The sequence below is a fragment of the Tasmannia lanceolata genome, unplaced genomic scaffold, assembly GCF_043159265.1.
Source record: "Tasmannia lanceolata isolate RefF3 unplaced genomic scaffold, GAP_Taslan_0.1 ptg000037l, whole genome shotgun sequence".
Taxonomy (NCBI): domain Eukaryota; kingdom Viridiplantae; phylum Streptophyta; class Magnoliopsida; order Canellales; family Winteraceae; genus Tasmannia; species Tasmannia lanceolata.
The window spans coordinates 59,838,389-59,854,465 of NW_027518714.1; the positions used below are offsets into that span (position 1 = coordinate 59,838,389).

General features: G+C 37.3%; 1 protein-coding gene and 1 pseudogene across 3 annotated transcripts; one reads left to right on the forward strand and one right to left on the reverse strand.

Moving 5' to 3' along the window:
* The first annotated feature begins 86 nt into the window (after window positions 1-86).
* On the forward strand, window positions 87-6,347 carry RPC14 (RNApolymerase 14 kDa subunit). Of its 2 annotated transcripts, XM_077373099.1 has the most exons (5): window positions 141-183; window positions 595-698; window positions 2,119-2,233; window positions 4,500-4,576; window positions 6,021-6,347. In XM_077373099.1, the coding sequence occupies exons 2-5, from the start codon at window positions 659-661 to the stop codon at window positions 6,158-6,160; spliced, it is 372 nt and encodes a 123-aa protein (XP_077229214.1). In that variant the 5' UTR covers window positions 141-183; window positions 595-658; the 3' UTR covers window positions 6,161-6,347. The 2 variants fall into 2 exon arrangements, with proteins under 2 accessions (XP_077229215.1, XP_077229214.1); XM_077373100.1 differs by lacking the exon at window positions 595-698 and having other exon boundaries at window positions 87-183.
* A 1,890-nt stretch (window positions 6,348-8,237) lies between these two features.
* LOC143862105 (uncharacterized) lies at window positions 8,238-15,988 on the reverse strand (annotated as a pseudogene). Its single transcript, XR_013240162.1, has 11 exons — window positions 15,864-15,988; window positions 15,724-15,768; window positions 15,436-15,470; window positions 13,175-13,294; window positions 12,672-12,817; window positions 12,419-12,566; window positions 12,230-12,313; window positions 10,520-10,635; window positions 9,952-10,010; window positions 9,507-9,597; window positions 8,238-8,911 (listed from the first exon to the last, which is right to left on the reverse strand). The product of XR_013240162.1 is annotated as an uncharacterized LOC143862105 (transcript).
* Between the last annotated feature and the right edge of the window lie 89 nt (window positions 15,989-16,077).

The following is a 16,077-nucleotide window of genomic DNA, read 5'->3' on the forward strand; positions in this document are numbered from 1 at the left end:
GGGGTGGCTCATGGAGGAAAGGGGGCTAATATATCACTTGCACACGGCACAATATAAAAACGCTTAAACCCTGACTCTCTGGACACTGATACTCTCTCTCTCTCTCTCTCTCTCTCTCTCTCTCTCTCTCTCGCCCTAATTGCTACGGACGCCTTATCTCTTAGTGCGGGGGTCGAATTGAAGGTATTTTTCATTACGGTCCTCTTTTTAATTTTTTGCTATGAATAAAAATTTATAGAAGAAGCTCAATTCTTCTCTGACAAAACCATGCCAGAAAACTTCCTGTGTTCATAATTTTTTTCAGCATGTTTTCTTTTTTTGCTTTATAGTATCTCTAATCTTTTCAAAAAAATAATCCTTTCTGCTCATCTCAATTTGAAATTTCCAGCCTGTTTACAAGGACTTTATCATTTTTAGCATCATTAAATTTAAACCCACTTGACATATATTCATAATTCCACCACGATGTTCATAAAGATGTAAGACATGCAAACAACTGTATTCAGAATCTCCTCCAAAAATGCATTTAAGCAGCACTAATCTTCCAGCCCTTTTTATTTTTGTTTTTATTTGAATCTTTGTGGATGTTGGCAGTTCACAAGAGCCAAGGAAAAATTGGTTAGCTTATTGAACAGAAGATTGGTTGGCTCAGTTGTGGATGATCCACAACCCAAAAGATCTTTTTGAACATAAGATTGGTTAGCTTTTTTCTTAATTGTTTATTTGCAGTTTTCAAAAGAGCTAGACTCGTATGATTGAGGCTGAATGATCATGTGATTTTGTGGTTATGATATAATGATACATCTATATTGGGCCTACCTAGACTCATATGAATGGTCCAAGTCATGTATACGAGCCTACCTAGACTCATATGAATGGTCCAAGTCATGTATATGACTATATCTCTGCTGCATGTATCATATTAGTGTTCCTATTACTGAAAAAAGCGGTAGGGTAAGGTCATGCACTTATTTTTTCTCATCGTTTTCTTTAACATAGATGTACTATTCAATACAATATATGCAGGGTTATTAATATATTGTGTACATAATACATCTTCTTTGCGTTGGGTTTTAAACGTTTAATGTTTAGAATTAGTTGTAGTTGTTGATATAGTCATAACTCATAAGAGAAGATGATGTGGATGTATCTAAACAGAAAGCAAGTGTTAAATCAGAAACTGCAGTATTTATGTTGTGTGTTGAAGTATAAACTAAGATATTTTATTAGTTACTTTTCTTGTAATTGTGCAAATCAATTGGTGCAAACCTACTGTTCTGGGATCAACTTCTGGGAACTTAGGAGCAAAGTAGTGTATCCTAGTTCAAATTAATTGTAACACTCATTCCCAAACGAAATAAAACAGCACATAAGTGCTCAATATACTAATTCAGCAAGGGGATTTCATAATGATTCCTCGTAAATATTTGTTAAAGAAGAGTTCATAATAAGCATGACAGTTAATAAAAGGAAGAGGTAAACAGACTATTCAGTAATAAAACAGTATGTCACACTTGACGTGATACAAAAATTTCTCAATGTACCCTCATTAAGTGTGATACTTTGGAAATACATTTACAAATGTCGAAAGGAGTGTTGACACACGTGTCTGCTGTAAATTCGACTAAATCATAGTTAGATCCAGTGTGAAAGCGGAGTATAGGGCCATATCAACGAATGCAGAGCTATCCTGGTTTAGACATTTTCAACAGGAGATACACAGCAAATCCAACCCCCGTATTCTTGTTTATGATAACTAGGGTGCAATCAAGTTGTCGTAAAATTCAGTGATCATGCAAGGACATAATATATTGAGATTGACTGACACTTTGTTAGAGAAAAGGTGGAGAATGAATATATTGAGATCGCTCTTCTGCCAATACTAATTCTCTCTTCTGAGAAATCAGATTGCTCTCTTCTCCCAATACCAATTTCTCTCTGTCTCTTCTCTCTCGTTTCTCTTCATTGCATATATTATGTGTTTATTGAATATTTACAGGTACTTGATGAATTTGGATGTTCGATCATTAGCTTTATATTTGAGGGTAGCATTTTCAATCATATTCTATTTTTTGGTAAATAAGATGCCATGTGTTGATTCTCTTCTTATGGATGCAGGAATACCTTCTTCAATGGAACACGGTTCCCTCACAGATCCAAGCTCGGCAACATTTTCCTTAACTGATGAGGATCACACCCTTGCAAATTCCGTCAGATTCGTCTTGAATAAAGAGTCAGTAACGGTGTAACTTGGCTCTCCAAATTCCATAATTTTATTTGTTGATGATTTTCCATTCTCCCCTGAAATTATCGATTGATGTTTCTCTGACCTTTTCAACTAATTTATTATGTTATTGGCTATTTGATCTGTCTGTATGCAATGCCATCTAACTCAGTGTACTTTCTAAAATTATTAGAGGATTGAATTGGAACATTTGATGTTTATTCCAACCTCCAAAAACTTGTACTCAACTAAAATGTTGATCACTCACTTGTAGAATCCATCTGAGTCGTGTTGAAATCTTGAACAAAGAGTTAGCAGGCTGTTATGATAGTTTGAATGTAGCTTAGTTCACCCAGAATTATATTGGGTGAATGATGTCCTCTTTCTTCCCTGGAAGATATTGATTTTTACTTGGTGCGATCTATTACACTAACCAACTACGGAGCTTAAGAGAGAAGGGAGTACTAACTAATAAGGGTTAATAGGGGGCTTCAATTTTAAGATCTTTTGATTTGTAGAACTTCTCGGAGATCTGTAGATTCATTAGATCAATATAGAGGTCTCCGTAGTCCGTACTATACTAATAAGGGCTAATAGGGGAACTACTTTGAGGATGATCTCATTTGGCAGCTCAATCCTACTGTAAAAATTATGCAAATTCTTCCAAAAAATCTCTTTAGGTGATCAAGATGGCCCCCAACCAAGATATGCTCCTTTCATATCTGCCACCCATCCAAGCTGCAGTTTGGCAGGACCCTTACTCGTCCATTATATCAAAAACTAAGTAGTTAATCATGCTTATATTGTCTCCTGTCCATGCTACTCGGTCTTATCATAAAACACCGATGTATTTTTGCAAAATGATGATCTAGATCCTTGTAAATTCCAATAGATCCCCATTGAATAATTGATGATAGATTGGTACATCAATTTGTAATGAAAAGTCACAGCGGCATTGAGCGATCTTCCAGCTTGTAACTATTAGGAAGAGAACTTCACGCGGTTGATGATGAAATCCGGTCTTTCATTTTGGGCCTTTTTGGTGTGAGCTGGGTTTTTCCAAACCATGTTGCAGATGTCTTCAAGGCATGGGTGTTTGCTCCTTTGCAAGCTAGAGGTCGTATCCTCTGGGGTTTAGCTTTCGTGGCTTCCTTGTGCCCCTTGAAAGGAGTGAAATAATAGTCTATAGGGGCTCTTCTAATCGTGCGCAATGTATTCAACAACAGATCCCCTCTACCATTGTTAATTCGGCAGCTTCTCTTCCCGACTTTTGCAATTTTTTGGAGTCTTCTATCCAGTGCTCTTGGGACAAGGTTTAGTTGAATAAGGCTAAGAGTGGACAAGCCTTCTCCTACGCGGTCTCCTCCTTTGGGTTATGTCAGGTTGACTCCCCTTCCTCTAAAGAAGAGGCATCCCCAGACGTATCATAGCTTTCTAGCATTGCAAGGAGGTTGGAGACGAACCTTGAGGGGTACTCCATGCCATTTCAGTATGTGTGCCGTTCAATTAACAGTGATTAGTGAGGCAAACCAGGTGGCCTGCTCTAGGGTGTCGGTATTGGAGCTTGAACCTTTTGATTTTCTTTCCCCTTGAGTTTTATTTCTTGCCTTTTCTTCACTTTTTGTTTGGCTTGTCTTGACCATCTCGGTTTTTGAGCTTCACTCCTTAAATAGATTTTTTTCCCACTAAAAAGAGGATGTGACAAGGGGATGTTGCTGGAAAGTGCTTATTTGAAAAAAGCAGGTTGGTTGGGGTTGTTAAGATCTGCAATGTAATTTTTTCTAAGTCTGTGGCTCAAACTATATCAATGATCTTACAAAGAAATTTACAGAGAGAGTTTGGCCGTTTATTCAAAGAATCTTTCTTAGAAATTGTTCCTAAGCACATATGTTAGAAAAATCAGGGATGGGAGTTCGGTTGTGATGCTTAATAAATTAAAAGAATATCCAATATAATACGAGATTATATATATTGAATTTTATCCACTTTTGGAGTACCTCTCAAAATGCTGGTATGAGTATTTGACTAGCTTCTCATTAAAAAACCCAAATACCTTCATGAAAGCACGGTGTTATTTTTTCTATCCTTGATTTGCCATTTGACGCATGATTTTCTTGTTTGCAACATTTTTGCTTTCCTGAATACTGGTTCTGCTTGGCATGCTTCGCTCTGTCTTTTTCTCATTTTTTACTAGCAGTTCTTATGTTTATGTTTGCTTTCAATTTCTTATTATCTTACATCCAATGTTTACTTTCATTTCCCTAAAATCTTACAGCCCAAGGGTAGTATTCTGCGGGTACAGCATTCCTCATCCATCAGATAACCGAGTTAACATAAGAGCTCAGACTACTGGTATGACACAGTGTCCTTTGTCTCTGTCTGTTATCTTTGTTTATTTACTTGTATATGTGCTGTCTGCTTTCCTGTTTGGTGGTTTGACTGTTGGATTTACTTGTGTATGTATACTTAGAATTTCATTTCATGTTGGGGTAAAAGGATCTAAAAGTGCCTGAAATTGAAAAATGATGGTACATAATTTATTCAATGTTTGTGCCTGCATTTTGTATAAAAGAATAGTAATTCTTTCCTACTACCTGTTAAAATGGTTAGCAAGAAATGCTTATATTTTGTAGGAACTATGTTCCCACACCATTGAAAGGAGTGGGGCCTATTAATAATCTACGTCGGGGCCGGTTAAAAAGGAATTCATCTCTGGATTGACTGTTAGAAAGATATCCGGCATTTATATTTTAGTTTTATCTTCTATTTTTATATTTTGAAAAAACGGAAAAATTTAATAGAACTATAAAAATTACAGCATACATCATCGGTTACAGGTTGCTCAATAAAAAGTTTCCTATCTGCCAACACCTCTCTCAGCTATCCTATCTATAAAAAATTTCCTTCCCCCTATATGTGTCCATGAATTCACTGATATATGATGCCAATCTTTCAAGACTTCCCTTTGATCATGAGCTTACTACCTCTAGTATCCTGAAATATGGCCCGGCCCTGTGAGCCTCGATAGAAACAGGTCATACCAATAGGCCCAGAGAAAGAAAGATTAATATCTCCATTTGAGTAATTGTTTAAGCTGTATCCCTTCTTTGCCTGCCCATAAGAAATTTGTTTGGAGCTTCATAATTCTTCCTGACACTAGTCTGGTATCTTGAACAACGACATATAACAGGTGGGATTCGCAAGAGGGGTTTTGATCAATGTTATTCTCCTGCTAAAGGAGAATTAATTTCTATAGAAATAGTGCTCTGCTTTGTGCACGGCATGGAACTCCTAGCCACACACCATTACTACGGTATATGTGGCACACATATATGATGATTAGGACTGCTGATCTGGTGGGGCGATAGGCAGCAAATATTGGAAATTGGACAATGCAAACCACTTGAACAATGAAATTTTTTCTTGTTGATGGATGCTCATTTTTTTAAATTTGTAGGCTATTCAACTTGTGGCCATGATAGTCTGGTGGTCATTTGATTTTTGGGCTAGAACACAGCCCCCACTAGATCAACAACCCAATCCCCCATTCCTACACGCCACGCACGGAACATAGTAGCACAGCTTGTGTATTCGAAACCTTTGGGTTAACTTTTCATGACCTAATTTCCTATGGGTGAAAGTAGAATACTGACAGTAATGCAGAACATTCAGTCAAATGGTTGTGGAATTAAGTTTAGAGGGCAAGTGGAGGTGGAGATAACAATTTAAGAGAATGTAACAACAAATTTCCTTCATTCAGTTTTCACCTTAACTTCTTTTTTTCCCTGTTTCGCAGGTGATTCTGCTAGGGATGTGTTTAAGGATGCTCTCCAGGATTTGATGGTGATGTGCCAACATGTGAGGAGCACTTTTGACAAGGCAGTTGTTGATTTCAGAGTTAGCGAGCCCGTCAAACAAATGAACATCAAACAATGAAAAGAAAATACAATGCCACTGCATCCAATCTCTAGTTACAAAAGGGCGTTCGATAGTAAGTTATACATTGTATAATGCTATGTAACTGGTGCGCTGAATAGCTTTATAGAGTGCAGTCAAATGTTGCATGCATGTGGTTCAAAATTTTCTTTTTGCAATAAGCACTAATATTTTGGAATGTCTGTTACTTCATGGTCTCTATGCCCTATTGGTACTTGTTGAAAGAACTAATCTTTTGGGTTAAGCAGAGTCATGAGCCAATTCTTGATGCAGATTATCTTGATCGATCTAGTTGGCCATCATGAATCTGGTTCATTTGATCACTGTTATCAGATAATCCTAGACCCTTGAAGAATGCTGATTGAATAAGTGTTCTATCGGCACTGTTCAGGGCATTCAGGCATAGTTGAATTCTCCCGGGTTTTGCTGGTCAAATTGAGTGCAGTGACCCAATTTGGCTGAAGAATGTGTAGGCCTGAACGTAAGAATATGACCAAAATACCCCCTATTTTTGTAGAAAATGAAAAATAGAAAGCAACCAAAATGAAAAGAGTAATGCTAGGAAGGATCACATTAGAAATCAAAGTGGACCTTATAGAGTGGGTAAGACAACAAAATTTGGATATCCTTCGTAATTGGAAGATGATTGCCTTTAAGAAGACGATGAAGATCATGGCTGTGCCTAGTTTGGTCTTCGCCACCAATATTTATGATAACATCCAACTCTGATGGTAGCTCGAATGGAAAACCCAGAAAGGCTAGAATATGTGGTGTTCTTCGTGACAATAAGGGGAATATTATCCAATCTTTCTCGGGTCCACCAGAGATTTATGATTCAATTTCAAACTAGGCGGATGCCAAAGAAGATTTAGAGAGGGAAGCATTGTGGTTCTTAAGGTAAGGATGTAGAAAAATCTCTTCAGGAATATGATTTTAGTCCTCTAATATATTTGATGACATGCGGACAGTTCTAAAAAGTTACACATTTACCCACTACAATGTAACATTGGAAATGAAATGCCAGCCTTTGTTTACCCTATCAAAACTCTCTTACATGTGATCTTTTCGTTAAAAGGCTAACAACAGTAGCCATGCTTACAATAAATGAAGGGTGTTTTCCAGATGGAAAGATGAAAATGGCTAGGTTTTTGAGGTTTTAGTAGCAATTTTGATTTGGCCTATTTCTATTTTAATTTGAATTGGTTTCCCATCGTGTTCATTTCATAGTCCTTACTTTGGATCCTCTGTGGCCCAATAATCAGACCCATCGCCTAATCCCAACATGTAATAATGTGTATTCTTTGTCATGTTCGATATGAACCATTGATTTTATGTAATTTTTTACCATCTATAATCAACTACAAAATGATCAGATTATGGGCGCTGTATGACCCAAGAATTGGCATATTTTTCAGGCCATAAGAGATGAGATCTGAAGCAAGTTATATCAGATGAGTGATTCAGATCAGTCAAGAGTGGGATCCACCCTGGTTTAGTGTACAATAAGTTCTCGCCGTGCCGAGAGCATTCAATGTACATTTTCAGTTGGTTTTATAGGACATGAATTTAGAGTGCTGATCATGTCTCACTCATGCTCCTCTCACATTGAATCTCTTCTCTTTTTTGTTCTTCCCATACTCTTCATTTTCCTATTTATAATTTGGGCGATGATTTTTTCGCCCCTCTGTAGGATTATGCGCCCCCTTTTAACGTGATCTGACGTAAAGAAGCGTTAAAGTCTGCCAAAATTCACGTAACAGGTGGGGATCATCTCCCTATAATTTTCCATCCCATCTCTTTCATGTCCTACTCATGTTCCCCTCACATTGAAGCTCTTCTCATTTTCATTCATCTCACACTAATCATTTTCCTATGGGATTTGCTAGCGTCAATCGCAAAAGGCATTTCGTGTCTAGTCTGTCGCACATCAGACCATCCACCTTGTGAATGGAGACAAAAGCAACAAATCCCTTTTCCTATATATAATCTTCATCTCATCTCTTTCATTTAATAACCATCTCTGATTTGAGAGAGAGAGAGAGAGAGAGAGAGAGAGAGAGAGAGAGAGAGAGAGGAAATGACGCTCCCTCGTGAACTTGTGGTAAAGAACAATGTTTCAAAAGCTTTACAGAGGCCACATCACATTCAACTTAAGGGGACATCTGTGGTAGCAAGCTTGGTAATGTATGTGGAAGAAATCGCAAAGTATGAAGAGGCGCAGCAAGAAACCATAGGACAGAATGTTACATTTGTGGTTGCAAGTACAGTTGAAGAATTAGAAGGCAGGGTGATCGTTGAAAATTGTCAGCATTTGGGTTTTTCCGTCTTAGTAGAGGAATAGTAAGCATTTTGTTTACTTTTGTGGTTTGGTTTTGGTGTTGTTTATGTTGATGAGTTTATAGTAGAAGATGAATGTCTGAATTTATAGATCTAATATAAAGGAGATAAAAGGTTTGGACTTGCAGGGTTAAGCTTTGTGCTGACCCTTCAATACCATCCAACTGGCAATTAGCTTAAGATAGCTTAGCCAAACTCTGCTATTATAAACACTCGAGCATTTCTATCAAGCGAAACAGAGACAAGGAACTCGTGATTGGCAGAGACGGCTAGGCACTCAATGGCTTCAGAATGCCCACAAAATGTTCTTATACAATTCCCAGAGAGGGTGTCCCACACTCGTACTTTACCCTCAGTTGAACCAGTAGCTACGTACTTAGAAGTACCTATCCATGCCAAACATGTCACATGTGCCTGTCCAAAACCACCAAAAAAAATAAAAAAAAATCAAGGTTAACAAGAAATTGAGATTTTTTCTTCTTCTTGCTGAATAAATTATTCTATGGAATCTTTGTTGGCCCAATTATAAGATTGGAGCTGAGGAGGGAGAGGGAGAGAATTGAGAGGGAAGGACTGGGTAGTTTACCTTGTAGATTAGTGATATAAGTAGTCAATAGGGAGGAGACAAACATTTGATTTACCTTGTAGAATAGTGATAAGTTGTGTTTCGTTGCCAACCTTTTAAGAGTAGTGGGAAGGTATAAGGAAACTTTTCTACGAGGTAAATTCTACGTAAATCAAACGTGCAATAATTGTTTGGTTGCAACCAAACACACCCTCCCTTTTGGGCAACCAAACACACCCTTAAAACAGTAAAAATAAATAAAAATACTCCACTTCAAATCAGTTTTCTTTCCTATTTTTCAGAGGATTTTTATGCTCCCCTCACTCCCACTCTCATGTCTCTCCCTCCCGACCCATCTCTTATAAGTTTCCCCATAATAGTCCATGGAATATTTTTCATGAAACATGCATAATTTAAATTGCAAATGAGGAAATTCTTACATACCCCATTATCACATATACAGCGTGGTGATGAATACTGCAAATCCCAGATGATGAGCTTTTCATCTTTGGACCCAGTTGCCACCCAAGGGAAGCTGCAAGATGGATCAAAATGGTCAATACATTTGTAAGCCACAGCCACTCGTAAAGTATAAAAGACAAAACAGATTATATAGGGACCGGGCTTGTGTTTGTTGTGGTGGTGTTGTTGGGGGTAGTGCTTCATTACTCAGATGAGAACTTGGCCACAGTTTACCCTCTATCTCAACTGGTAAAGGCTGTTGCTCAACCTTGAAGGCGAGGTTCAATCCCAGCTTATCAAGCAAACGAGAGAGAGAGAGAGAGAGAGAGAGAGAGAGAGAGAGAGAGAGAGAGAGAGAGAAGTCCTAATTTCAAATATTTCAAAAACAATAAACATGAAGATAGTTTATTCAAGATATTGGATGTACCTTAGTGAACGACCAACACATTCAACGGCATGAGAGTGAGCTATTAGAGAAGTAATCACCTGAAGAGAGAAGGGTTAGTTCATTAAGGACCATATTTTTATTATCAATAAATTCTAGTTCAATGCCATACAATGCAAGTGGAATACCTAAATTGTTACAAATCCAAGCACATCTACTCTCTAAAGACAAGATGGTATGAAATGCAATAAAATTGAACGAGGATTTTCGGATTTGCACAACTTAGCAACATAGTCAACAATAAGTGAACCAAGTAAACGAATTTAACGCAAGCGCCACAAGAAAGTTGAGAAACCAAAACACAAGAAATTCAAACCACTCACAGACAATAATCTGTATTTCTTTAAAACTAGAAAGAAAAAATGAGTTTATGATGTAGAGTACCATAAAACAAGTTCGATATTAGATCTTTAACAATATAACATTAGTGGCACAGACAATAGATATGATAATGAGTGCATCGGGATGTGCATAAATTGCATTCACAGAAAACAAATAAAGAAAGAAAAACGAGAAGTCAAAGGGCTTCAAAGGGAAAGAGAGATCAGACCTTCCCAGTTATTATATTCACTACGTGCACAGATCCATCCCTTGAACCAGTGATTGCTAGAGTTGAATCAGAGGTTATAGTCAAGCATGTAAGTCCCTCGGTATGATAAGGATGGCCTATAGAAAGTAGAAATCAGTGGAATTCAGAAAGGACATAAAACTCTGAAAAGGAAAAATCAATTTTCAACAATGGAATCCTTCAGAGTGTAGTCTATGTACTCTGCAACTTTAGAACTATTGTGGGTCCCATTGCCTGATGTGATCGGATACCCATGCAGCACAAGGGTGTACCTTTTTGTCAGCTAATGGGAGCTGCATATTATCTTGTTACGCACAGATGTATAGTGATTTCGATAATCTTATTTAACCAACACCTAATCTACATTACAACTAGAATATAAGTTAACAATATGATGCATGTCTCTTCCATAAGCAAGCTATAGCTAATAATACTGAAATCATGAGTACTTCCAAGTCATGTTAGTAAAATCAAGACATTGCATTGGGAAACCCTCACATTTTGGCTTCCTTGTGTCATTCAGCACATTGGCCATGCCCAAGAAACTCAAAATATTTAGGAACTGCTAACTTGATGATTTGAACATCAATTAGTAATAGGGATTGCAGCTGACCCTCTTAAAGATTTCTTTTATGTATTTCATTCAAGTATCGAAAGATAAACAAAGTGGATATATAAATTGCGAGTACTAATGGGTCTTCATGTGATACAATAATAGTCCATGTTATTGATCTTATATTCTCCCCAAGCCAACATGCTGTGATCCATGAGTCGAAAACTTGTTTACGATATAGGTATGTCTTTCTCCTTCCCTCCAAAGGAGTTTGGTGTGAATGTTCACCCAGCCCATAGAGGGCTTATATGACCCATTTTGACATTTTTAAACCTCTCACGGAAAAATGGTCATCAAGACATGCTTTAGTCTTCCATTGTCAAGAGACAGAAGCTCATCCAAATGGCCCTTTGATTATCAAAAGCGATAATTGGTGAAGTATAAGGCTTGTAAATATCTTTTGGAAATTATTTACCATGACGTGTTTTAAAGGGGGACATTATGAAGTTGTTTGAGGAATTTCACAAAGGGGCTACCTTCATTTCTCTAATCCCCAAAAAGGAGGGGGCTAAGGAGATAAATGATTTTATGCCCATCAGCCTCATCAATAGCATCTACAAGATTCTTGCCAAAGTATTAGCAAATCGTCTCAAATCTGTTATGGCCTCTGTCTCCCCTTTTCAGACCACTTTTGTGGAGCACATCCATATCCTAGATGGGGTGCTTATCACTAATGAATGTGTGGAGTCTTGGCATAAGGACAAAATGGCCGGTACTTTTTGTAAAATTGATATGGAGAAGGCCAGTGATCACGTGGATTGGGTTTTCATGGATTATATGCTAGAAAGAATGGGATTTGGGTCCACTTGGAGGAAAGGGATGAAAAGATGTATCTCGAATCCTTCTTTCTCGGTGATCATTAATGGAAGCCTAAATAGTTATTTTCAAAGCTATAGGGGCAAGACGGGGAAATCTGGTCTTACACACACTCATGCACACACACACTCCCACCGCACACGCACACGCGCGGGCGCGCGCGCACACATATTAGAGAGTATCAAAACTCATAATTTGAATTACACCAACATGAAAGATAATTAGTAAATTAGAAAATTACCAAGTGGAGCACGAATATTTACCTCTAACAACATGGATGTTCTCCCCAGTTTTTGGATTCCATATTCTCAATGATGCATCATCAGAGCCAGTACATATAGATTTACCTTCAAGCGCCAGGGAAAACAAAATAGGGATAAATTTTTGTTGGGAACTATAAGCAACTTCGAACATGAAAACATCAACATTTCGGCACGAGAGTAGTGTAGTACCATCAGGGGTAAAATCACCACAAGTGACTTTGCTACCATGACCAGAGAACATGTTAAGATAAGTATTTTTGTCAGCATTCCACATCCAAACAGTGGAATCCTCTGAACCAGCAAGAACCAAATGTCCTCTTGGGTGCCACCTCAGCCACTGAGTTCATGAGAAAATTAAGATCAAATTGCTTAGTATCAGGAAATAAGATGTTAAACCAACATCTTTTGCGAAAAAAAAAATACATCTTTTGCAAGGCTTCACCTCAATGCTCCCTCCAGGACCTTCAAGTACTCCCTTGAGACTTCCCGAAGATGTGTCCCACACTTGAACAAGTCCATCCATACTTCCAGTAGCAAGCAATTGACCATCAGCACTAAAGGCTAAAGCATTAATAGACTCGTTGTGGCCTATAGAGAGAAGGAACAATTTGAACTTTTCCACCCTCATAAATTGCTAGAATGAAACTAACCAAAGCAAACACCATATTTAAAATCAAGATAGATATTCTCCAGAGAAGGCAATTTAAGTTGGTTTTGACTTCCAAAAACAACAATATGGTAAGATATTTACATATACACATGTCCTACATTAGTTAATTACTTTTCCAGTTCCTCTCTAAGAGGAAAAAACATGTGCCAGAAACTGCTGCCAATTTAAAAAATAGATACATATGTATTTTTGTTTATTTCTTGAGGGTAAGATTGAACAAATAGGTAGGAACCTTAGGGCAACAAATCCACAACGAAATAATATTATAAACATACCTTCGAGCATGAAACCCCAATCTGCTTGGCCAATTTTCCACAAAAAACCCTTACAATCTGTACCTCCTGTTGCCACCAATATTGCATCTACTGGACTGAATGCAACTGCGAAAAGTGCATCTATGACAACATAAAACATAGAATAAAATAAGAGAAGTTTTTTTTTATATATAAGAATAACAAACAAAGTACAAGAACTAAGATTTTTCCATGGTTCTACAACGGTGGAATACCGAGTGAAGTATATAGAATCCTGAGTTCATATAAAAAATCACTAAAAAGGCATGGATAGCAATAAAGAAAATGCCCACCATCCAATATAAATAGCACAAATCACAAGGACTAGCCAAATTATGAAATGGTAAGATAGGTTAGAACAACCAACAATACCTACTTTGAAAAGCTTTGTCTGGCATTATTTCAATTCAAACATTTCAAAAAAAAAAAACATTGTATCAGTAGTCAAAATAACTGAGTCTCAAATCAAAGATAATAAAAACATTTTGATCCTTGAAGCACATCAACTTCTCAAAGAAAATGCTTCTGTAAGATCCAGAACAGAAGTTCTTACACAGCAATTCAATTTCTGGTGGTAGATAAATATCCATTATCCCTTAAATGGTCTGATGTATCAAATCTGAACTTTTTGAATGCAAGCGACTGACAAGGCATGATAGTCAGGTAAACTATGAAGTTTAGACATTATACATAGATTTTGTTTGATGTAATAGAGATATTTCACAAGGAAACAAAAAGACATCAATTACAATAAAGTAATAAACCTTAGGGACAATTAATGCAGGGAAAAGTGGGCCCCTTCTAATGTTAAGTGACTTAAACCCATTATACAAAAAAAAAAAAAAAAACCCTCAACATTCCTACATACATGAAACTAGGCTCTGTCAATAAACAATAATAAAAGATTATAGGCAAAGAGCATGTCGTTGCGGGGCTTTTTTTTATTTATTGAAAACAATACATCAAACATAGGAATGTATATCAAAAGTTTGGTTCTCAGTAATCTGTAATATACCAGCATTTTGTAATTCATGAATCAAGTGTGGATGCAAGAAGAGACTCCTACGCAGATGCTTTGGGATATATATATATATATATATATATATATATGAGAAAACTGTTGGTGAGCTTAAGCGCACCATTTTTTTGGTGCGCTTAAGTTGTTATAACGCCTCCCATTGGTGCGCTTAAGCGGGACCCAAACATTTAAACGAATGGGAGGCGTTATAACAACTTAAGCTCACCAAAAAAATGGTGAGCTTAAGTGCACCAACAGTTTTCTCTCTCTCTCTCTCTCTCTCTCTCTCTCTATATATATATATATATATATATATATATATATATATATATATATGAGAAAAGTATTTTTGGTGCGCTTAAGTGGTTATAACGCCTCCCATTGGTTCGCTTAAGCGGGACCCAAACATTTAAACGAATGAGAGGCGTTATAACCATTTAAGCGCACCAAAAAAATGGTGCGCTCTCTCTCTCTCTCTCTCTCTCTCTCTCTCTCTCTTTTTATATATATATATATATATATAGAGGAAAGTGTTGGTGAGCTTAAGCGCCCAATCACATTGGGGCCTACTTTGTTAGGATGATCCAAAGCATTCATTTGAAAGGCCCTTACATAGATGGGGTGTGTACCAAAAATCAGCTCCATAGGATCATCCTAACCCATCCATTTGTGGAGGTTAAAATGGACAAACATTATTTGTCCACAAATCTGCCCATTTTTGTCCTCCACAAATGGAGGGGTTAGGATGATCCTATGGAGCTGATTTTTGGTACACACCCTATCTATGATAGGGCCTTGCAAATGAATGGTTTGGATCACCACAGAAAATGTGGGACCCATGTGATTGGGGCGCTTAAGCTCACCGTAAGTTTGGTGAGCTTAAGCTCACCAACACTTTCCTCATATATATATTTGAAAAGTGACATTTATTAATATCCACAATGGGATATAAGACATAAAACCTTATATCTCGACCAAAGAACTGAAAAGAAATGCAAACATAATCTGCAGAATTACAGGCTCCCGTTGATGAACAATAAAATAACACAACCAACATAACCCATTTCAGAATTTCGGAGCAACAAACTGCAAGACGTAAATAGAACAGATGTGTGCTAAAAGACACATAGTAAACAAATAATCCAATATACCAGTATACATTCATCCAACCTTAAGGTAGTATTCACAGTATATGGATAAAATATAAAGTATGCGCAAAACTTACCTGAATGGCCGGTTGTATGGAATCCTCATGTTCTTCTACAAACACAAGATTATCAACAATTAGTCACGGATACCTCTACAAAATCTGAGATCAGGAATGCGTGATGCTCATCGAGTGGAAGGAATAAAACAATCATAACTAACCTACATCGGCATATGAACTGATGTCATCATCCACATCAGGTAGATCTGCATTTGGGATTTAAAAAATATAAGAGAGAGGGGGGAATCCACCAAACAAAGCCAATATAATCTATGCAGAAACTCCAAACAAATTGATAAAACATACCTACATCGGCATCTGAACACAAGTCATCGTCTACATCAGGAAGATCTGCATTTGGGATTTAACACATAAATAACAAATATGAGAGAGAGAGAGAGAGAGAGAGAGAGAGAGAGAGAGAGAGAGAGAGAGAGACACTGCACCTTCTTCATCAATAGTGATTTCTTGAATGATGTCATTTTCGTCGAGGAAGACACCCTTATCCCACAGATGGTCTTGGTCCTCTCCTGCTCGGTTCATATCTTCGGATTTGAAAGATAGAGGTTTAATCTTTGTAGGGTTTTTGTGCTAGTTTTGATTAAATATTTTCGGTTTAGGGTTTTGGGTTTAAGTTTTTCCAAACCCTAACCTGTCCCA